We start from the raw sequence: 24,008 nt of genomic DNA on the forward strand, positions 1-24,008 counted from the left end.
AAAAAAAAACACATTGCACATACCAGCTATTTGACAAAAAGCTGCTGTAAATTTTTTTTTATTTACATTTAAATGTCTAAAACCACACTACAGAACACTTAAATATCACTGTGTACTCCCACTGAAATTAGAGAGTCTACTTTGGTACAATGTAGCAGTGGCCTGAGGGCATCATTGCCCTTCAAATTTCAGGGTGTTATTTTGTACAGGAGGGCCCTCTTGATCTCAAAGATTCTTACAGTATATAGCCAAGTGATAAAATAAGTTCATGTTAACATATATATATATTTTTTGCATCTTTGTGAGAATTTCACATCACAGACGTCCTCATCCACTCTTCTCAATAAGAAGCAAGGTGGCACTTGTTGGTCTGGTTGCTGCGCCCAGCACATGTGCTGCCTAGTAATTATGGCAGAGAAAAAGACAAACTGCACTTCTTACACATCCCACAATCCTTTACTGCAACTGACCTCTCAGATTATGTGGGTTTAAAACAGTAACTTCAAAGTTTCTGAGGAAAGCTTTTGCTTAGAGATTGCAGCCCATTTGCTAAAAACATTTGTCACTGCTGAAGCACAGCAGCTGTCCACTTGCAACAAGCCCCCGGCAGTCTGAAGAAACTTGGGGAGAAGGAGAAACATTTGACAACGAACTACTGGTAAAGTACCATGTACTTTTTTTTATAACTAATACGCTAATAACTTCAGTTTGCGAACTTTGCTTCAGCTGCAAAAGGAGTTAGATGTCAGGGTTAGACTTCAGGATATAATTATCCTTTTCATAAATGTGACTTTATACACTGTATTTTCCATCTGCGTTTATTCGAGTGTGGTTACATTAGCTTCTTTGCTGAAACATGAAAAAAAAAGAAAGTGTTAAAGAGCTGAACTGAATAGATGAGAACCGTTTAATAATAAACAAAAGTCCGATTTTATGTGGAGTACAATTACAAATTGTGTGGAGGTTTCCACTGGGCTTTTGTTTTGACAGATGTGGTCCCATAAGGAATGACAAAGTTAAAATTAAAATGGATTCCCGACCACCTGGCATTCCTCGTCGCCAAAAAAGTTCACAGTGAAAATTAAAGCACTACTAGAGGCTAGTGTTTCTCAGGGCACTCAAAAACAACCCCCGAATAAACTAATACTGAATTTTTTCAAATATATTTTCCAGCCGAGCCTTGTGATCCTGAGGACCAGCTGTAGAATAACACTTTCCTACTGTTGTTTTTTTTTCTTTCTTTCTTCTGTTTTAGTTTTCTTGGTAGCACTCCCTGAACCGCTTTAAAATAAACCTCACAGTTCATTCCCCCAGGGGCCTAGATTATTCCGCAGACATCAGCGAGGAGTCATCAGGACGTGTTTGAACTTTCCCTCCTCCTCCTGCTCAGAGATAAAGATGTCAGACTGATACTGTTTCTGTTTCATGGCACGGCACCAAGGTGTTTTAACAATCAAGTTGCTTTGCAAGGTAATTCGGGGTTGTTTGCTGTTTATGTTGTGCTGCTGAGCACAGAAAGGGATAAAGAACTGAAATATGCATGATTTTTCTTTGTTTGTTTTTCCAGCTAAAGTCCTTGCTTTAAAAGTGGGAGTGTATAAATTGCGTCTGACAATATAACCAGAGCTTGTTTTGGCACACAATGCTGTTAGACAATCGTTTTGGCTCTGAGTAGTGAGAAACTGTTCTGAAAGAATTGAAAAATATGTGTCTAGTTCGTGTTTATACTTCTTTTGGAATTAGACATTGCTATTAATAGTGCTTTATATTTGATGTAGGTGGTGTTTTCAAGGAAGACCTGGGAGTGAAAGACATCAAAAACTGGTAAAAACAAAAGCTTGTTTATAATTGGAAGTGACAGGATATGTTATGTTGTATACCATTGCACATGGCAGATGCACAGTATGGTGCAGCCCTGAGGCAAAAAGTTTGAGTTTGACAAACAGAAAGAAACCAATGGTGAAAAGATGAAAGGGGACATAGAAAGGACAAGTCTGGGGTTACATTAAACCTCAATGTTTTCAGTACTTGAAAATGAAATATGAACTATACAGTATGTACTAAAAACAAATGCATAGCACTTCATAATGGTGATGCAGCGATGATCTTTATAAAGCATTGTGAAACATGAAATACCATGGTAAACTGTGGCAAATGCTTAGCTTTACCATGAGAAAAGCTTAGGAAAACTGAAAAATGACCATGCAAATTTACTGTGGTGAACCTTTATAAGGGGGACGGTGATAATCACTGTTAACATCCTGACAAGGTTTCACACTTATAATTTCAAAGCCTGTTTCAAAGCTCTTTTCAAAATGTCTGTTGTAGTGCACTGGGGTTTGAGATTTGTCCTCTAAATCACTGCAGGGAAAATATATATATAAACACGTGCTCTGGCTTTTCTGTTCCGTACCACATCATGGATCGTTATATACACGTGTACTGTAAGCTCTAATGTGGGGAAATTACACAGAACCCTTTTATGAAGCCAGGAAAGCAGTCTAGAACCAATGTGTAAGTGGCATACTCTTGTACTGGGGGTGGAAGGCCAACTCCAATGACTGGCACTGTGATAAATAATACTGCCCGAGGGATTTTTGCCTGCCAGCCTCATCACTGCAAACAGTATATCTCAACTAGATGGAAAACGTCAATTGCTTTTTACGATTACATGTCATCTCATGCGTTTTGATTCTTTTGCTTCTCAAAACTCGAATTGTTCTTTTAACATAAGGAGAAATGAAAATCAGAATCTCGCATTATGGCCTTACTTATTACTTGTTGCCAATGCAGTCTGCTGTGAGCGTGAACCTAAGAAGCCTGGTCCTACTGTCCTACACCGTTTATTACTCTGTTGATTTGTCTTAAAATCCTGCAAGTCTGAGCAGCTAAGGCGGTATCTTGTTAAGTTGACTTGTCCAGCAGGCCTTAGTTTAAACAGCTAAATGTTTCAGCTGAGAGCCAGTTTCAAATCTCAGAATCCGATACAGCTGCATCTTGTTTTGCTAAGGAGATGAAGTCCACTTTTCAGCAGGGTACACAGTCATAATAAATATCCATTTAGATTGATTCTGATCTGTTGCCAGGGGCTCTGGAAGCATCCCCAGGCCTATACTCTCAGCAAAGAAATGGACAGCTGGACTTTTCACTGGTGGAGGATTTTAGTAGAAAGACAGCTTATTTGTCTTTTAAATAGCTTCCTAAAAATAAAAGATGTATTTACGAATAGTATAATTTATGATGTAGAGTCTAAGAAAACTATAATTTTGGGCACACCTATACAAGCAAGAAGAATTAAACTGGGATGTTATTTAAAATAATAAGACTACAATTTGAACCACAAAAATAAAAAAGTGTCTGGTTCAAAATAGTCATCTGTTCAGGTACTGTAAAATTAAAATGACCATTGCAAAAATAGAAGAAATGCTGTACTGCCTTTTGTTTAAAAAAAAAAAAAAAAAAAAGTGCACCTTTCCAGAACAATAAATACTATTCCCTAGGTTTCGTTGTGAAATGTCCTTTCTTTCTATTAAAATGTTTGATTCACTTTTAAAAAATCAAAAACTATTTGCATTTAGAACTGATAAAAGAAATGGTGAAGCTATGAATAATTCTATGAAGTGTAGAAGGTAAAATGAAAGGCAAAACTAAACAAAGGTAAACTTCAATGCTGTTTGATGCAATTTGTAGTCAGAAGAGGTTTTCGTGATTGTTGGGGTAAGCTCACTTAAAGCCTTGTGTGAGATAACTGGTACTGCCAATATAAAGCATTATTAAATGCAAAATAAAGAAACCAGTACAAACGCACACATCACTTACCCTACAGACAACTGATGCATTTAAGAAAGAAAATGCAGCAAGCTATGAAACTCTATCACCCGGTTGTTAAGGATTCATATCAATGTAGACAGAAGGTGGCAACTCTGTGCCATGCTCTTTATTTTCAGAGACCTGTTATTAGGAGAATGTTTGTTCCAACAACTACACATTAAGACATGAGTATATCTAGCATGTTATTCTGAAGACACCTCCCTTTTCTCTCCCGTCTCTCTAGTGTCTGAAAGTACAGTACCTGGTTACTCCACCTCCAACATGAAGGCCAGGACTCTGCTTGTTCTGGTGTTACTCGCCAACCTGAGTTTTGCCCTCGCACAAGATGAAAGCAATCCACCAGGAACAGGAAAGAAAAGAAGAGGACAAAAGCGAGGGAGAGGAAGACAGCAAAAGCAGAGGCCATCTGATACACCTGTACTGCTAGGCAACGTCCCTGTGGTCAAAGGAGAGGACGACTTGACGATCTTTATCGAATCCTACAAGGGCGTGAACGAGTTTGAGTCAAACTATAATGTCGTACCAGGTCAGTATGCTGTGCATTTATAAAACATGCTGCTGTTAGTCCAATTGAAGATGTGTGTACAAGTATCTTGCCTTTACATGGACATTTTCAATATGGTCTTAAAGTCTGTTTCACACACAGCTAGCTTCATTGCATTTGTTTTTTTGTATGGGTTTCCTTATAAAATGTTACCATAGTAAAAGGCATAGCGAAGTATAATAAAACACAGTGAAAGCATGGTAAAGCAGAGGTTAGCACTGTAAAGAATAGCGAGGTACGGTGAAGCATAAAAAACTTGACAAAATCTGGGTAAACTATGGGGGAAAACTGCAACGACACTGTGGTAAGGGTTACTGCATTGTCCTTTTGTTTGCAACCATATTTAGCTGAAACATCAAATTACAGTATTTGAGCATCTGATGTAGAAATATACAGCACTAATTACGCATCAATATTTATTCTGCTCTAATGTCATAATGTGTGGAATCTATGTATCTTTTTTGAACAAAATGAACACACTCTTCTTTGAACCTGCCCCTTGTTTTCTGCTCTTTTGCCCACTCAAAGTGCCCCATGAAAAAGCAGTCTTATCATCAACTGGGATATGGCTACCAAGGTCAAGCCACTGATTTCCAATTGTACTTAAAATCCAACATTATATTAGCAACATTAACAAAAAACATATATTTAGAAATGTTTAACTACTTAATTAAAAATGTAGCATTAGTAAAAGACTAGACACAAGCAGTCTAAAAACTAATTTAAGACAACATGTTCACCAAAAAAAAGAATGTGGAGGTCATATCTTGGCAAATATTGTTCTACCATGAAAACAACACACTAATTGAAAGAAACTGTAGTGCTGTTTATGACATCTCTCATGTCCCTGTGGTCTTTTAATAGTCTTTTCTGTCTTGATTATTTAAAAAGCCAGATGATCTTAAACTAAGATCTAGCCATGTGTATTTTACATTTGTCCAGTTGTTAAGCCGTATTTATTAGCCAATCCTATTCCGGTATTAAGGGAATGTAAAATGTTATACTGTATATAGATTATTTAGCCCTATAAATACAGTGCAATATAAAATATTATGCCAAATTTGTTATCATTCTACTATTTCATCTCAACAGCTTTTAAAACTTTTTTAAAAAACTTTTAAAAAACTTTTCAAGTAATAGACAAGAGGTTAAAAGGAAAGTATATACACATGGTACATTCTGTAGTGCACTCGATGATACTGCGTACCGATAAGATGTACTTCAGCATGATGATATTGAGTTTTTATGTGAAATATGAACACCTATAATTTATACATAGTATACAAAGCATCCAGAAATGAAATCAAATAATATGAAATTACTATCTAATAACAATTGTAATTACAGGTCATTTTTGAAAATAACACCCTTTGTAATTTCAACAAAATAAATGGTACAGAAGTCTAAATCAAAATCCGTCTAAACCTAGTGTCCAAAAATCTCAAGTGAATATAAATACAAAACAATAGATGTTTCCTGGCCTTTGTACTACTAAATAACGCGTGATATTTTTTCAGCTGTACGGCATATGAAAATAGATTTTAACTTGAAAAACAAACATATTTGCTAACAAAGTAAACAATCCAGCTGTCTGACATGTTTCACTGAAAATATTTGTCATTGAAATTGTCTGAAAAAATTACTTTCTAAATTGCTTCCATGAACAACCGCTCCGATTGTTCGAGGAAATAGCTTTCAAGTAATGCAAGACACAATCATGCACTGTATAAGACTAACAATAAAAATTATGTAGTGATGAAGTAAAGACTTATGCCAGCAACCGCTTTGAAGGGTCTCTTTCACCGACAGTAAAAGATCGCTGTAGTACATGAAAATAGATGTCTTTATTGTAAATGTTGTTAAAATTAATTGGAAAGCAATTTAGCTCTATTAGGCTGTGGTAGAAGCCTCATGTCATCAATGCATCAGCTGTGATTTAAAATCAATCCATTCTCATTTTCCAGCTTCATAAAACTATCAGTGTCCACAATCAATGCTCTCTTCATGCAGATTAGCACCCGATTGATTGCTGCTGGTCTAAAAGCTGCTCTACTTTATGGTGGGGTCAGATATGCTCTGCAACACAACCTCTTTCATGATCAGCAACAAGCAGCTCTCCACGGACTGCACACTGCACTAGCTGTTTAAATTTGCACACCGCATCCAGATTCTAAACAACCAAGACAAGTACAAAATATTTGTTGGTTCTTCCAATATATAAGAATGTTGTTCTTCAGATTGTGAGCCTAATGTTTATGCACAGAGCACCTGAGTCTCCATACTATGTGAAATGACCACTAACTCCCACCCAAACCCTAATCCCAATGCCACAATTCGACTAGCTATTCCTTCTACCACTGTCCCCTGCAGGTCTGATACAAAGTGCTAATCTCACTAAGGGATGTTTAACAGAGGATACAGAACTTGCTTCTTGATTCTCAGATTCCATCCAAAAAAAAAACGTGTTATATGATTTGTTTCTTTTCAGGAAAGAAAGGACAGTGCACTTTCGGTGGCATCACAATGTTCAACAATGCTGTCTGGTCCCCTAAACCCTGTGTCACCTGCCTGTGTTCAAAGGGAAACGTCGCCTGTGATGAAATGAAGTGCCTGCCACTCTCCTGTCCAATCAGAGTGAAGCCTGCAGGAGAATGCTGTCCAATCTGCAGTGACATTGGTATTCACCTACTCTGAGTTCAATTCTGTTCAATGCTGAATTTCTTAGTGTTTAAGTAACAAGAGCTTCATACTCTGTGCCCACAAGCAACATGTTTGTTTTGAAGCAAGCACTATAGTTAACAGAGGACACGTGCAGTTTATTATTACTTACAGGTGCTCCAGTTTACTTTTCACTATAATTTTAAAATAAGCCTTTGATAAACCTCAGATGTTGGCTTAAAAAATGGCGAACTCGTTCAGTTCGCCTGAGACAGTGAAATCACCTTTTATAATGCTGCATTATCTTAGATCTCCAAGTCAAAAACTCTGGGAATAATATAAACTGAAGATAAGAATCAGATCAAATAAAAATTCTACACGCACACAAGAAAAGAGAGTGTTTAAACTTGTCCACATAACAATGCAAACTACATTTAACTGATGTAAATATTATGATATTCCTAGGAGTAAAAACAGACAAATACAAAATGCATTTATCGTCTACTGGAAGTAATTTGAAATCTTGCATTTCAAACATGAATCTTGAGTAATAATATAAAGAAAGTTGATGTGCATGCAAAAAATATACACTCCACTCAATCATGTTCAGATCTAATTTTGAACCCAGATGAATTGCCGTCTATGGCAGGATAGAAGCCCTAATGCTGTAAATAGTGTTTGTGTGTGGGAATGCAAGGTTGGCAGATATGGGGTTAAATCTGTCCCTGCCAGCAATCACAGGTGTGACCATTCCCCAATTAGGTAACTGATGCTAATTGGGGAGTGACCACTTGTAAAAAGGAAGGAGAAATCCTTTGTTTGAGAGTTGATGTTTAGGTGACTGTTTGAGTAGGTAACCGAGTCTCCACATGTGGCAGGGTAGCGCTGTGGCCCAAGGTATAGGCAGAAAAGAGACTCAGAGACAAGAAGCTGCAGTTAAAGGGCTGTTGCGAACGTTTATTAAACCAACAAACAAAACATTGGAACAAATAAACAGGCACAGGGGCCAAAATAAAACGCTCAAACAAAACAAGAATATGCAGGCTGGGCATTCGCCTTCACTACCTCAACACAGTTACCTACTCAAACACTCACCAACTCTCAAACAAAGGACTTCTCCTTGCTTTTATACAGATGGTCACTCCCCAATTAGCATCAATTACCTAACTGGGGAACGGCCACACCTGTGATTGCTGGCAGGGACAGATTTAACCACATCCCTGCCAACCTTGCATTCCCGCACACACACACACAAACACACACACAATTTACAGCAGCAGGGCTTCTGTACTGCCACACTGTTTCAGCTAAATTATTATTTTGTGATTATTTTTGACAGGGCAGATAATAATAATAATAATAATAATAATAATAATAATAATAATAATAATAATAATAATAATAATAATAATTAAACACTTTAGGGTTGCCATTTGAAGACATTCATAATTCTAGAATGACACAAAGACTTTTTGCACAGTTCCATATGTAAAAAATGTGCACATTAAATTAGAAACACATCCCACACAAATGAGCACTGTATGAAGTCTGGATACATCAAAGGCAAATATGGTTTTCATCTTACTTCTGCGTTTTTACACTTTAGACCACAAATATTTATTTTAATGAAGGACATTTCTTCCTGGTGCAGGGGGAAACACACATTTACATGGAAATTGAGATTTTTGCTGATGAAAAAAAAAAAACCCTCCTAAAGTGGCTTAGGGGGGACTGTCATGTCATTAGTGTGCTGTAGCTGCTTTAGGAATAATTTGTCGTCTTGGAAAATTGTGGCAAATATGTTAATTAAAAGGACATGTATTAACCTTGTAATCCTCCTGCGCACACTTCACCACAGGTTACATCAGTTTTTGCTCCACTGTCCCAAATCATCTGCCAAGTACTTCACACCCAATCCCGGTCAATACCGCATCTATATCCACAGTGAGGCTTCTGCTTACTGCTGCCCAGCTGGCACGGGCTTCAAGTTTTCCACTCTTAGTAACTGACCCACAGTTGCCTCACTGAGGTCAGTTCAGAGCCATGCCAGGAACCGCAGCTGCGTTTTAAACACAGTTACCTTCAAATCATTTATAAACATGAAACAGAAGGATTTATTTTCCTTTCTTATTTTTATTAAATGTAACCATTAAGCATGTATCTGAAATGTTGCATGAAAGGTAAGCTGATTCTCCATGCCCAGCCAGTTACTTCTGAGACAATATAATCTGTGGATTGTGTTAACCGAAAATACATGCAAGTAGCCTAATCCCCATTGCATGGTTGTTTCTAACTAAACTACGCCATTTACTAACCACATAATTTTCATTCTAATATCCTTTACTTACAGCCTAAACATAACTACTCAAGCAGGTTTTTTGGCAACAAGACTGCATAAAACATAAGCCTGTGGGTTGAGGATTCAACTGTGGACTTAGCAAAGCTTCACTGTTTTTCTCTGGGAATTAAAACAAAAAACATATTTGACTGCAAGTGTTATGTGGACACATGCCTGCAGTCAGATTCACAACAGGGCACATTTCAATTTCCACAGGGAGGGAGTGAGGGGTTATGACAAGGGGGCAATAGCCGCTGAATGCAAGCTTTAGGATAGCGTATCCATGTGTGTGGCTGACATGCTCATTTGCGATGCGTTTGGTTGACGGTTCACACCCAGCCTCCACCCTGTTACACATAAATACACTTTGGAGAACTTCATCAGACCAATCCAACCCAACTCTTCTCTTTCCGACTACATTACCATAGACAATGCCTATGTATGTGTGTAAAACCTTTCAATGCACTGTTCCCTTGAAGTAAAATTTCGAATATTTTAGTACAAAACAACAATAAAAGATCATTTAGATCAAGTGAAAAACAAATTTTACACTGGCATGTAATCTAGAAGACTTGAAGGGAACATTGCTGTAACCTGGGCCTCGTGTTTCACCATACTAACAATCTCTCTCTGTCTTTCCCTTTGTGTCATTCACCTCCTTTCGCCCCTATCATGGTCATCCTAACATTCTGTGCTGAACACAGAATCAGTTCATGACAGTCCTGAAATTTCTGGCGATTCCTCAGAACCCAACGATCCGAGTGTGCTGGAGTCGGTGCCCCCCAAGAGCCAGGCAGAGATCGAGCAGCTGCTGCAGCAGGAAGAGGAGGAGCTACAGGAGGAGGAGGAGCGGCTGCGCAAGAGGGACGAGGAGCGTAAGAGGAGGAGGAAGGAGAAGAAGAAGCTGCAGGAGGAAAGGCAGAAGCAGCTGTTCGAGGATCGCCGCCGCGAGGAAGAGGAGATCCGATCGCGTATGGAAGAGGAAGAAGAGAAGCGGAGAGAGGAGGAGGAAAGGAGAAGCAAGCTGGAGGAAGAGGAGAGGGAGAAAAGGCAACAGCAAAAGGAAAGCAGGCAGGAGGAAGAAAGAAAACGGGAGGCCGAGAGAAGGGTTTTAGAAAGAGAACAGAGAGAGCGGGAAAGAATAATGGAAGAGGAAGAAGATGAAGAGGCAGAAGAGAAAGAAGTGGAACAGGAGGACGATGACTTCCTTAGAGGTGACGTTTTCAGAATGCCAAACAGTGTCCCCATTCCCCCGCCGCCGCCTCCTCCTCCTCTGCCTCCTGCTGCTCCAGAAGGCATCCCGTCCCTCCCTCCTGGCTGCGTCATCTCTGACATCACACTCAGCTGCAATAATGCCAAACTCACCAGCATACCTCCACTGGTAGACCCACAGCTCAAGATCCTCAATCTTGAAGGTAAGCACATACAAAACATGTCCTGATAAGAGTGTCCTGACAATCCCTTCATTGTATATACACATATATATATGTATTTTTAAAATATGTCCTGGTGACAGACACTGCAACCATAAGAATATATCAAAGCTGTGTCTCTCCATGCATAGCCTTACAGTGAAACTTCAAGAAACAACCCCTACTATACACGGTATTGGTACACTCTTATATATGTCAGCCCTCTTGTGTTTTGCTGTCCTGTATGGGGCGTGGGGCAGGGCACACATGTAAAAATGAAAATGTTCATCTGGTCATCCGGTAAAAGGCACTCCGCCCGGAGTGCAGGATGAGCCCAATAGCTTGGAGATACTGTGGATGGGAGTTCCCAGGAGGCGGCGCACAATTGGCCAAACGCTGCCTGGGCAGGGTAGGGGTCAGGTCGGCTGGGGAGTCCTTGGCTCACCGCACACCAGCGACCCCTGTGGCTGGCCGAGCACCTGCAGGCCCGCCTGTACACAGTTCAGAACTGCGTGGTCCTCCAACGCTGTAAGTTCTGATATGGTTGTACAGCGGGCTTGCAGAGTGAAAAAAAATTAACGGCTGATGGCACTCGTTTCTGAGGACGCGAGTGCTCGTCCTCGTCTCTCCCGAGTTAGTTCAGGGGTTGCAGCGGTGAGCTAGGTTGAATAATAAGTGGACATTCCAAAAATTGAGAGAAAAATTTTAAAATGAATAAAAATAATGGTTAAAAAAAAAAATTATCTGATTATGGTACTAAAACAAATGAGTCTCATGGCGATTTATTTTAAAATAACTATTCCATTAAAAAACGGTCACTTTTACAATTTCTCTTATTTTTCCGCACTGTTTTTATATTACATTTGCTTGGTGCTGATCTCTTTTGAACCTATTCCACTTTAAATTGGCACAGCAACAGAAAAAGATAATTTTATAAACACTTGCTGCAAGTCACACCTAATTATGTCATGCTAGATTAGCCAGCACATTTAGAGCCCACAAACTTAAAGTAAAAACAGATGCAAGGAGGTTACCAGTGGAAAACTACTTCATGACTGTAACACTGTCCCATGCTTCTCTGAACGCTGGAAAGGTGTTCAGAATGAAAATGGAAACATCTTGTTTATTTAAATTTCTATGGAAAAATGTCTACATTAGTAGTCATAACAACCATGTAACTTAATCTTAGATAGGACAACTAACTAAAATGTACCCACACCAAATCATAGAAAAATGAGTGAAATATGGGTCCAATTTAACCTGTGTATCAAACTGAACAATCAATGGTTTATTATGCTTTAGATTTAAATAGATACTTTTTTCATGGGGGGGTGCGATCTGTACAAATCATGAGATGCACTTGAATTTTAGACAAATCCGTAAACTGTGATTGGTTGGCGACTTGCTCACGGTTTTATAAAAAGAATCTCTGCTGAGGTAGCAGTTCCTTTAGCTCACTGATTTAATTTTTGTTTTGGAGGCTAAGGAGCTGGGGTTGGATCCGTACTAGATGATCCTTTCATTACTATTAAATCGGTCCCTCCAGCTACTGTAGATCGCTAAGTGAGAACCTACTGGAAGAAGTCCAACTTTGTTTCTTATTTGTATCGGCTAAACTCTGCATGGTCCTCATATATTAGGCTTTGTAGTTGATTCAATTATATTGCTTCATATATGGCATGTGATTGATTAAAATAACATCTATTCATTTGTATGTGTTTTCCAGGGAACTCTATCACTACGATTCCTGCAGCAGCGTTCAATGGGATTCCTAACCTGGAACGGATTGACCTTGGCAAAAACAAGATCACGTCTGCCGGCATTGATCCACAAGCCTTCACAGTAAGCAGTGAAACTGTGTCTGCTTACTCTCTCGTTGAATTCATAGAAACATCCATTACTAACTTAGTATACATGCATTGAGGAAAACAAGCATTTTTTATTTATTTATTGCAGAGACCGACTATTTTTTTTCCTCTACAGTTTTGCAATAATATTTAAATATTTAACATAACCTTTTAAGTCAAATTAAATACGCTCTTTTAAAATAGAGTAGAGATGATTTTTAATATGCCATAACATTTCAAAACAGCCACATGCCAAAGTGAACCAACTCTCATGTCAGAACTGTTGGAAGAAATGTTATGGGACAAAAAAAATAAATATCCAGACATTACAGAAATACGACACAAGGGTTGGTTCACTTGTGTGTGTGTTTGTTTAACTGCCTCTATTGGGTTTAACGTATTCTTTTAGTATCAGTATAAATGTCCACTGCTAATGCATGATGCAAAACCTGCTGCAGTCTGTGGGCTTACATGCTCTTCAAATGTGAAGCACCGTTTATCAAGGCATTGTACATTCCGGTCTTTGAGTTTACAAACAACTAAGCTTCATCCTGCCTCAAGCAACTGGTCTCACACTAAAGCCTGCCATGGAGTACTGCAGCAGTGCCATTAAATAACATGTGTGCATATCACCACAATGGCTATAGTGGAACTATAATTATTTTTATAATAACCAATGCCTGTGTTTTGTCTGAAAATGAATAGTCCAAAGTACAGTGCTTAGGTTTCATGAAAAAGCAAACAAACAAATTACCCATGCTCTGCTTCGCTGCCCAGTCTTTTAAGTTTCTTTTGGAATTTACCCTAGCATTACATTTGAATTATGGCTCTGCTATACTTATAGCAGCTTTTAAAAAGCACAAAATAACAAAAGAACTGGAATAACTGTGCTAACACTAGAAAATACAAAATAAAAAAAAACACAATCTACCTTCTCACAGTTGCTGTTGGCTTTGTAATTTGGTACTTTTTAAAAAAGTCACTAAGTCTTTAAGGATAACACCACCGTAAAAGTGCATTTACATAGAACTGAATTTGAAGATGATGAGCCACACTTAAAAACATCTGCAAACCTTTTAATAGGGCCAATTTAGAAGAGACAAAAACAAAGCATTGATAGGAAAAGCTCTCCATTTATTAGCCTATCAAACGGTCCGAAACTGCTTGTCATTTCTACTGATGCAATGCTAAAAACTAGACAGCATATGTTATAGGCTAAATTTGATCCAACGGGAGTTATTCACGCAATAAGAAGGACGATTTTGCCAAATATTGACTTGAGCCAGAAAATATTTTACCCCTGAAATTTAAATGTGGCACATAGCTTATGTGTGATCAAGCTGTAAACAGTAACAGTGTTATTTAAAACAGCTTTTGGTATCCCTTGTACATTATGTAATTCTAACATCTGCATACATTCAAAAACAAACGTTTTTTCTTTGTTTTTGATCCAATCTCATTGCAAAGCAAGCACATACCTGGTTTGTACATCTATAAAAGCACTGCCAATTAAAAGTAGCATTTTCAATGCTTACGGTTATAACTTCACAAACATTGTAAAACTGAATATGTTACTCACTTAGACTACAATTATGTATGCAGATATAGCAGGAACAATCTACTGCAATGTTGATTTTTGTCTTCATTTTTTTTTTTTTTTTTTTAAGAATCTTAAAAGGTTAACACGTCTCTACATGGATGCAAACATGCTTGCACAGATCCCTCAGGCCTTGCCTCCCACATTGGAAGAGCTCAGAATAAACGAGAACGTCCTCCAGATCATAGACGAAGATCATTTCCAAGGTATTTTCTCATGAAAATGCTTTATGTAAGAAAAACTAAAATGAATGTGAAATGTTTTCAAAGCAATAAGCTTACTGATCTTAAATGAAAAAGAAAACAATAATTCCATGTTTTTTTTAAAAACAGATTTGAACAACCTTGTTACCCTGGAGCTGGAAGGAAACATTCTCAGTGAAGGAACTGTCAGCCCCTCAGCTTTCAAGCCCCTGACGCGCCTTTCTTACTTGAGGCTTGGCAGAAACCACTTCCGGACTATCCCTCAGGGACTCCCTGAGTTGTTAGAGGTAAGATATGAGGAGCACAACACGGAACTGACAAGACAAACTCAATGGATAAATCGCAAACAACGGGGTGCTTGAAAGGAACGTTTTCAACAGCAGTTTTATCTGATGTGTGTGCAACAACGATGGTGCAATCAAAACCTGGTGTAAATTGATAAACGTTTAACAGCCATTACAGTGCTGCTGATTTATACCCATGTGGTGCTTTTGCACACAGGTTATTCAAACTGAAATGTAACCACTAATAAAAGCACACATCAAAAAAATCTACTGGCACCTAATGTTACCTGTGGTAAACCATAGGGTCGCTCCAGGGTTATTTATTACTAACCAGTGACATTTCTCAGACATACATAAAATGTATGGAAAGCAGGTTTTTGCAAAAAATATTCAGTAAACTATACATGTAGAATTTATACACTTATAAAAAGGTTAAGGTTATTAATATAACAATATGTATTATAGTAAAACCTCAATTTTCTGAATTAACTGAGACCAGGGATAATAGAACTGATTATGTGTATGACTTTCCTCATCAAGACACCTCCTAACAAATACATATGACACAACCCCTTCACCTTCACATACAGAACGCACAGTCCTGCACTGCTCTGTAAATTGTAATTGAGGGCTGAATTACACGTTTTCTATGACAACAGGGCAGAACAGCACTGCACACAACTAGACAGGTTATCAAGGGGCTGTTCACTTAAGAGGGGCTCAGATAACCGGAGTTCAGACAATCAAGGCTTTACTCTATTAACTTTCCTGTTTGTTTGTTTTATGCAGGAGCTTTATCTTGAAAACAATCTGATAGAAGAAATATCAGAAGCTGCCTTCAATAATACCAGAAACTTAAATATCATCTCACTAAGGCACAACAAACTAGACGAGTCAAGGCTAGCACCTCAGGCCTGGATCAATCATGAGTAAGTAGTTCTTTGCTTGGCATAGCTCGTCAGATTGCTTATTATTAAATATAATTTTCCCTCTTTGATCTCTAAACCTAACATTGTCGTTCTTTGATGTTGGCTTTGATTTATTTGGGAGCGAACCAAATTACTGAACTCTCATTCTTGAATGTTTGCATATTTTCTGTATGTCAAAACTATTAGGAGCTTGGAACTCGTATATGCAGAAACCAAGAAAACATTGGGGATACACTTTTCAAACGTGGGTACATAACTACATGTAGTTACATTGTAGTATCCATTAAGCAATACTTATTATAACTACAGTAACATACTATTATGCTATTGTAGGGATAGAATATACATATACATATATATATATATATATCTTATTCCTTAAATATGAACAAGTGTACAATGTATTTAATGTACCTGTAATTAAACATGCTTGATGCATGTGTTTTTAGTTTGTCTAAGCGCATGTACACCCTAACATGTCCAACCTTGCTGCCATCAGTAATGTACACTAGTTTCTTCTCTGCAAAACCCTACTGCAAAATGACATTCACAACCCAATGACAACCTAAATCAATAGCTAGACAATTAAGTAAATCACAAACACACACACAGCTACCAATGAAAATGACAAATAATTAAATACCCAAATTAAGTGTAACCAAAAGCTACCACAACTGCTGGCCAGCGTCTGTATTTTAAAGTCCTGCACAGTAACTGGTAGCAGCACCATGGTGTTTAGACTGGCTGAAATCCAAACATCCAGCAGTTCTTCCAAACGGATATTGTTGCAAAAAAATTAAAAATAAAATAAAAAATCTTGTGTTAACATTCTTATAAGAATCAATATTTTTCTTCACTCTGTGAAAACTGGACCTCACTTTGACGGGAGTGTTTGAAGTTAAATGATGTGCCCCTTCAAAATGCATTTCATCATTTCACTTCCTTTAACTGAAGTACATTATATGGCAACTGCATGCAATAAAATACGTTCATTTTTCTTTCATTAAAGGAACTTGGAATCCATTGATCTCTCTCACAACCAGCTGTACCACGTCCCTTCCTTCCTGCCCAAATCTCTGCTGCATCTGGTCCTGGTGGGGAATCCGATTGAGAGAATCCCAGGGTTCGTGTTTGCCCACATGGAGCCAGGGATTGAGTACCTGTACCTCTCCTTCAATAAGCTGACTAATGATGGGATCGACCCAGTGTCTTTCTTTGGAGCCTTCCACTCACTCATAGAACTGTTTCTGGATCACAACGAGCTGACAGCTGTGCCACTTGGAATCAACGAGATGAAATCGCTGCGTTTCCTGAGACTGAACGATAACAAAATAAGGTATTCGGAAAGGTTGTGCACAATGACAAAAAGCCGTTACAAGGGAGTTTTGAGCAGAATGGTATTATAATTAGGGGTTTCTGATAAACACTGATAAAACATTGCTGAAACAAAACCAGTGTTTATAAACATACACCTCTGTTCATGGTCCAGTGTACTGCATTTTAATGCAATAGATTCACTTTTAGGGATTGGATGGAACAAAATCCTGCACTGGAACGGTCTACTAGGAACATAGATTAATAATGATTATGATTTATAAAAATAATACTTCCGTAGAGATATTTTAACAATTCTTAAGTGAATGACTGTAAATTAATCCTTTCTTATTTTTTCCCCAGGAATTTTGAAGAGCATTCCATATGTGATGCCTTCAATACCGACGATTCAAAAATAGTGGCACTGCGCCTTGAAAACAATTACATCGACACAAGAAAAATTTCCCATACTGCATTTTCTTGCGTCAGGTCTTACTCCAGTGTTGTTCTCAAACCACAGAAGATTAAGTAACCATCTTAAGGAACCTCTTGGAACATTCTATTCTGACATAATCTTGACATCATCCACAGAATGTTTGAAAAGCAACAAGCTTACTGGACTGTGTTTACTTTTTTTTCTATACAGCTGAAGAAGATACACACACACACACAAGTCCAAAACATACAAAAGTGTCATGAATCCAAGGCAACTTCCAGACAACTTTGAAGCAACTCATTGTAAAGAACATTTTCACCATTTCTTATGTGAAAAGTTAAAGCAACTAAATCAATACAGTCAAAACATAACTATTCGCATTAATTGTAGACTGAAAGGTGCTTTGTGTCTTAGCCTTTACTATACTAATTTACAGTGCCGTTCAATCAAAAATCTCAACTTATACTGTACTAAAAGAACAGCTGTAATCAAAAGAACTCAGCCAACAACTTCTGCCTGGCTGTTAATGATACAGTATTCTGTTTGCTGGTCCAGTTAAAATATTGCAAGTCGTTTACTGTAACAATTTACAGTAAAGCGAAGCATGATTTTTATTGAAAGGTTCTGAACTATTGTTGGTTCTTTTGTCATTCCTGTGTTAACAAGGGTTAGGCCTAGTTCACTGTCAGTCTAAGAGTTAAGCAAACAGAATGTCACAATCACTGCTCACCTTTAAAAGCAGAAGAGACTGCACCAGAACAAGTGAACTACCAGTACTAATTTATGTTGATGAATTTTATGATAAGAAATAGAAGCCTGCTTGAAGTTTCCAGTAGTAATATCAGAAAATTACAATAATTTCAATGTGTATTTTTGGTGCTTTAGCCTTTCAGTTTTACTTATATATAAATATGTGTACCGCCTATACTTTGCTGGACCTGGTAAAGCAAGAAAAAAAATTAAAAATAAATAAATATATACATACATAGGGCAGCTGGCTCTTTGAGCTAATATATATATATATATATATATATATATATATATATATATATATATATATATATATATATACACACACACACACACACACTCAACATCATCACTTTTCAATTGTCTTGCACATATTGTCATATATTAAACATTTTTTTCACATTTTGTTTATTCTATTTGCTGTTGTTTAAAACCAGAAGAGGGGCCTAGACAATAATGTTATTGTCAGTGTTATCTGTGTAAAAATCTATTGGGGCCAAGCAAGTATATACAACAAAAACAAAAACAAAAAAAACTATATTTATATTATTATGACAAAGCTAAACATGTTTTTCTCGATGTTACACTTTTGTATTTCAATATGGTCATCACTGACAGTGTGCTTGAAGAATGCTTTTGAGTTACACAGACACACCAAAACTCAATCTTGCATTGTAAATGTTTATATCTCATTCTGGCGCACAAGCCAGGTGACAGCAAGTCTGGGTTTGCAAAATATAAACTAAAGGTTCACATGCTTCAAAATATTAACTGGTTTTGAAGACGCATTGAAATTTAAACCAAAAATTGTACTTTCAATTTTATGACTGAAGCCATACGGTAATTTCAATTCTATTTCCATATTAAACATTTGTTTACAAATGTATCCTTACCAAAGTATCCCAAGTTTTTAGCTTCCTTTTAAAATAGGGATTGCTGTACAATATGAGATCAGTCGCAGTTCATGCATAACATCCTACCAACATTATGTAAAGCATATACGTTACACTCTGTCAATGGTTTAAAGATGTCAGTACTATAAAAAGCAGATCAGCATGCTCTACTAGAACAGTACATGGAATAACACCTTCAAAGTTTAGTCTAATTTGGGCGAGTTGCCAGAACTCATGCATGAACAGGTTACCATGACCCCCGAGGTTGCCACCTGATACCGTCAAGAATGTATGGTAAGGAATGCTCATTGCACCAAAACAGGATAAGTGATTTTTAAGAATAGCCAAAAGTGTGACGTACACATCGGTGCTTATGCCATCTTAAATTACACATGCCCTGCACTCTGCAGACTCTGGTAAGAAGTTGTTCCTATATCGTAGTACATTTATGGCACTGCTGTCTTAAATCAAATACTTAAACAGCTATCAGTCCTTTAAAATCGCCTTTGTTTTATTATTTTAATACTGTAATATAAATCCACGTACGGTTTGTCGTTTTGTAGCTGAAATAACGTTTTTCACAAAGAACTACTGTGGGCTGAAAAATAACGATTAAAATAACGATTAAAAGATACACTGTTGTCCCCTAATGTAAAATAAATTACTTGGGCAGGAGCTTAATATTTCTGTCTATCATAGTAGATAAACATTGGAGTTAGTTCCTATTTCAAACTTCTGTTTCCTAACAGCTTCCAGGCACAGTAAAGCTCTGAAAAACACCCCATTTATAGCAGAGCGTGACATTTCCACATCAGGAATATGATTTACTGTATATTTTCAGGTACATTAAGCGTCAAAGTGTATTAACTTACATTACCTTCATTTTGATAGCAATGATGTGTTCACTTGCATTTAACTCATACAGCAGCACTATTTAAATGTGCTCTTGTAGAATGCATGCCTAAATATTCAAACAACTCTCGACTGTAAATTGCAGGGACACAGCCACTCTCTTTACATGACAGCTAAAATGATCTCGTTAATGTAAGGTTCCAGATAAATATGCAGCAGTAGGTACAGTAGGTGAACACTAAAACTGACCAATCAATTAGTTCTCCTTTTACTGGAATCACTACATATTCTAACAGACCTGCACGGTAAATATACTATACTGTAGTTAGAGCTACAGTAGGACAGTTGTACAGGACAAGTTTAATGAAGGATGTTGTACAGCCTTGGGCTTGGTTTTCTACAAAATCACTTTTGCCATAGTAAATGAAACGCACATGGGACAATTTAGTATTTGTTTCACAAAGAGAGATGGAAAAAATGAATATGTCAGGAAGGCGAGGATTGCAGCAGTAATGTCACTGGTATTTTGCAATGAAATATCTTGTGTTGTGCTTGCAAAGACCAACTTCATGGGAAATAACAAATGGAAAAATGTGACGTGTTCTTTATTAGTTATCTACAGTGCCTTCAATAAAGAATTTGCTGACTTACTGCCAATCCAAACAGTTATTACACAGATAACATGCTGCTCTGATTGAGATATTGTTTTATCAACAGAATATAAACCAGCTACCAATATTGCACACTGTATAATCTAGGCAACCCAACCCAAGTGTTTGTTTTTAAAAGGCACTGTAGACACACATGCAAGCACATACAATATCTTTAACACAAGCCAAAGCTAATATACTTTTTGAATGGGCATCAGTGTTTCTAGCCAGGAGAGCTTATTTCTTGCTTATGTTAGCATGTATCGCAGTTTGAAACATATGTAATGAATAAGTGAAACTAACACTGTTGTTTTGTAAGGGGGCGTGTGTGACTTTCAGGACAGTTAATGCTTTGACTGGTTTGATCATTAATTTGTACTCATGGTGTGAAACAACTCGATACACATTTTCCTGTTAGGGAGAGAAAAAACCACTAAGTGGACTGTAAACTGCTGTCCTACAAAATGTCTTTTCAGAATAACAGGCATGTATGACCTGCTTTAATATAGTACTGTAAATGTAACTCGTTTGACAAAGGCTTCTAAATTCCTGATTATTTCATGTGTCAAAGGAGGCACTTAAAATGCACAGTATGGTTCTTTTTTCCTCTGGAAAATTCTTGATTTTAAAAGAATATGGAAATTAATCTTGGAATGCCCGGTTTCTTTAGTACCTGCTCAATAGGTATTGAAATGCATGTTGAGCTGATTCATGTCAAACTTAACATCTTGGTATAGTATCTTGGTTTTCTAACCACGATTATGTGGTGAACTGACTGAATCCAGATGTGCAATCACTGCATGTGATCAACATAAGCAAGCCAGGTTTTAAAAGTCTTTTTTACAATCAACAAACCTTTCACATGAAGGTGTTTGCATGAATTTAATTAGATGATAAAATGCCATATGTTTTTGACACAAATAGTTAAACATTTGCTTTTTACCATAAATTGAATTCCTTTTAAATTCCTTTTTTTGTTTTGTAATATTTGTAAACCACTGGCAATTTAATGACATTAAATAATATGTTACTTAAACTGAAATCGTTTTAAGATCAGCGAATGGAAATTTTTATGCACTCACTTATTCCATGACTCTGCTTTGGTCTCCACTCATTAAGAAACTGTATTCATTTTCGCTAAAGCTATACACCGTAACAGCCGAAAAAGCTTGTGAATCATTTCTTTCAACCAGACACATACTGAAGGTATGTTTAAAAGTAACATGGTGGGTCTGCAGTGTGAAAAGAAGTGGTCGGCTGACGGCGCACGCTTCGGAGGACAGCGTGTGTTCGTCTTCGCTGCTTCCGAGTCAGCGAGGGGGTGGTACCGGTGAACTGAGCCTAAAAAATAATTGGCTATTCTAAATTGGAAGAAAAATGATAAAAAAACAAATTGGAGACTACTAAATTTTGAAAAAAAAAAGTGACATGAACTTCCACCAGCAGTACTGTTTTTGTCTGAAACCAAATAAGCATATTTTTATTGTTTGATACTTTTCTACACTGCTGTTATATTAAACAAGCCATCAGCAATCTAGTGCAGTTTTAGAAATATCAAATTGTATTAATATAAATAATAATAGGACCCATGGTTTACAGTACACTTATAGCAATATTTAAGAAAGCAGTAGCATGAGGGTTCACTTCACTGTTCCGGGACTGAGAACATAAATACACCAAAGAGCCAGTTGCTGCTGTGGAATGGGCAGTCAAAAGAGACCGGAGAAGCCTGTAGAAAGTGAAGGCTGCGCACCAAAGCAATCTCTTTGACATGATGTGAGACTAGGGACTCATTTATAACACTTAAATCAACAACAGGGACAAGCTTCACATTGCTGAAATTCAAAATGTCAATACCACCTAGGGCTGGGAAAACAAATTAACTGAAACAAGGTATGAAAACAGTAAAAGCAAAATCAGGAAAGCGATTCGAAAAGAGATTGAAACTTAATATTAACTCAACAGACTCTGGACAGAATCATACGTTTGACAATGGAAGAAGATGAGATTTTTAAAAGTGAATCGACTTCTGGAGAGCTCAGTCCTGGTGCAAATAACAAACCCACGGAATTACATACATGAACAAAAACAACTGTCTGACTAGCCTGCCAGCTGCAATTACTGGGCTTTGCTCTGTCACACCAGCACACAAACTAGCCATACTAGACAGTGCCAGCTTTGGAAAGTGCTTTAAGCTGCATTGGTACTGTACATGAATACCACATACCAATGTAAACATTATTATTAATGATGTGATACAATGCATAGAGTAACAGCAAAAATCAAAAAAGATACTGGAGGACTTAATTTAGGTCAACTTAAAGTGGCATCAGTCATACCTCTATTTTTAATAGCAGCTATTTTAAATAAATATGAAGTGCCATTCCACACAATATCAGTAACAGTATCTGAATGGCTCCTAGAGGAAACTCAATACAAGATCAAATAAATCATTCAAATATAATAGCGACAGACGATGTTATGTGGTTGCTTCCAGAGATCCAATACAATTTTTTCCGCTTTAATAACTAAACTGGAGCACAGTAGGCTCTAAAACAAACTGCATGATCCAAGTATGACAGAGAAAATAATATAAATTCTGGCAGAAAAGTACAAAATATACAAGAAACGCTTTTTATTGAGTTACTTTTGGTTAATGTGTGTAGTGCATGGGTATTGGTACACCTCCAGACATTAAAATAGAGACAGCAATACTTTAAATGTTTTTCATTATCAATGGCTAGTCTTGGACTCATTAAGTGTTTCCCAGATCAAGGTTTATATCAAAAGCATGAACAATAGGACTCATACACTTCACATTAATTTGATCATTTTTCCTAGTGAGCAAGTACTGTAAATTTCACAGACATGTCTGCCACAGAAGACATGTCTTTGACTTAACTATAAACAGCACTACTAGCAATTCATCATTGTGTAGTGTTAAATAGAAACTATATATATATATATATATATATATATATATATATAGAGAGAGAGAGAGAGAGAGAGAGAGAGAGAGAGAGAGAGAGAGAGAGAGAGAGAGAGAGAGAGAGAGAGAGAGAGAGTACTATTACGGATCTTATGATTAAGTGTTTCAGGTTTTTGAGTTTAATGAATTTACCATTCTGTCTGAGCTTACTTGAAATGCACATTGAACAAAATTCACAACTATTTTAAAAAGTCTATCAAGGGCTGGAAATAAGACTCCTATTGCATAGCAGTTTCCCCCATCCCAGGTTGTAAAATGAACCTGATTAGCCACAGTGTGAAGGTAACAAGCTCAAGTGTGTTATTAAACTGGCAGTGAAACCACCTCTGTCTATTTCTGTATCTGGCACTTGTCATGTTTTAAAAGACCAAACAGTAAGAAGATTATTTTCTTGGTTGCTCTTCAGAATGTGTTGTTTACTTCCAGGTAGAATATTTAGAATGGCAGGAAGCCACCTTTCCTCACAGTGGCTTAAGCTTCA

At 37.3% G+C, this 24,008-nt stretch overlaps 2 protein-coding genes across 7 annotated transcripts in view; one reads left to right on the forward strand and one right to left on the reverse strand.

Moving 5' to 3' along the window:
* LOC117414132 (centromere protein P) overlaps window positions 1-24,008 on the reverse strand; it is an 80,417-nt gene that overhangs the window by 15,529 nt on the left and 40,880 nt on the right. The window lies entirely within an intron of this gene.
* On the forward strand, window positions 501-17,777 carry LOC131701509 (extracellular matrix protein 2-like). Of its 4 annotated transcripts, none has more exons than XM_058999780.1 (12): window positions 501-658; window positions 1,256-1,470; window positions 1,779-1,824; window positions 4,055-4,357; window positions 6,864-7,052; window positions 10,076-10,786; window positions 12,510-12,625; window positions 14,298-14,433; window positions 14,560-14,717; window positions 15,504-15,643; window positions 16,653-16,979; window positions 17,321-17,777. In XM_058999780.1, the coding sequence occupies exons 4-12, from the start codon at window positions 4,093-4,095 to the stop codon at window positions 17,487-17,489; spliced, it is 2,211 nt and encodes a 736-aa protein (XP_058855763.1). In that variant the 5' UTR covers window positions 501-658; window positions 1,256-1,470; window positions 1,779-1,824; window positions 4,055-4,092; the 3' UTR covers window positions 17,490-17,777. The 4 variants fall into 4 exon arrangements, with proteins under 4 accessions (XP_058855763.1, XP_058855764.1, XP_058855765.1 ...); XM_058999781.1 differs by having other exon boundaries at window positions 1,302-1,470; XM_058999782.1 differs by having other exon boundaries at window positions 1,315-1,470.

Source organism: Acipenser ruthenus, chromosome 25 (genome assembly GCF_902713425.1).
Source record: "Acipenser ruthenus chromosome 25, fAciRut3.2 maternal haplotype, whole genome shotgun sequence".
Lineage (NCBI taxonomy): Eukaryota > Metazoa > Chordata > Actinopteri > Acipenseriformes > Acipenseridae > Acipenser > Acipenser ruthenus.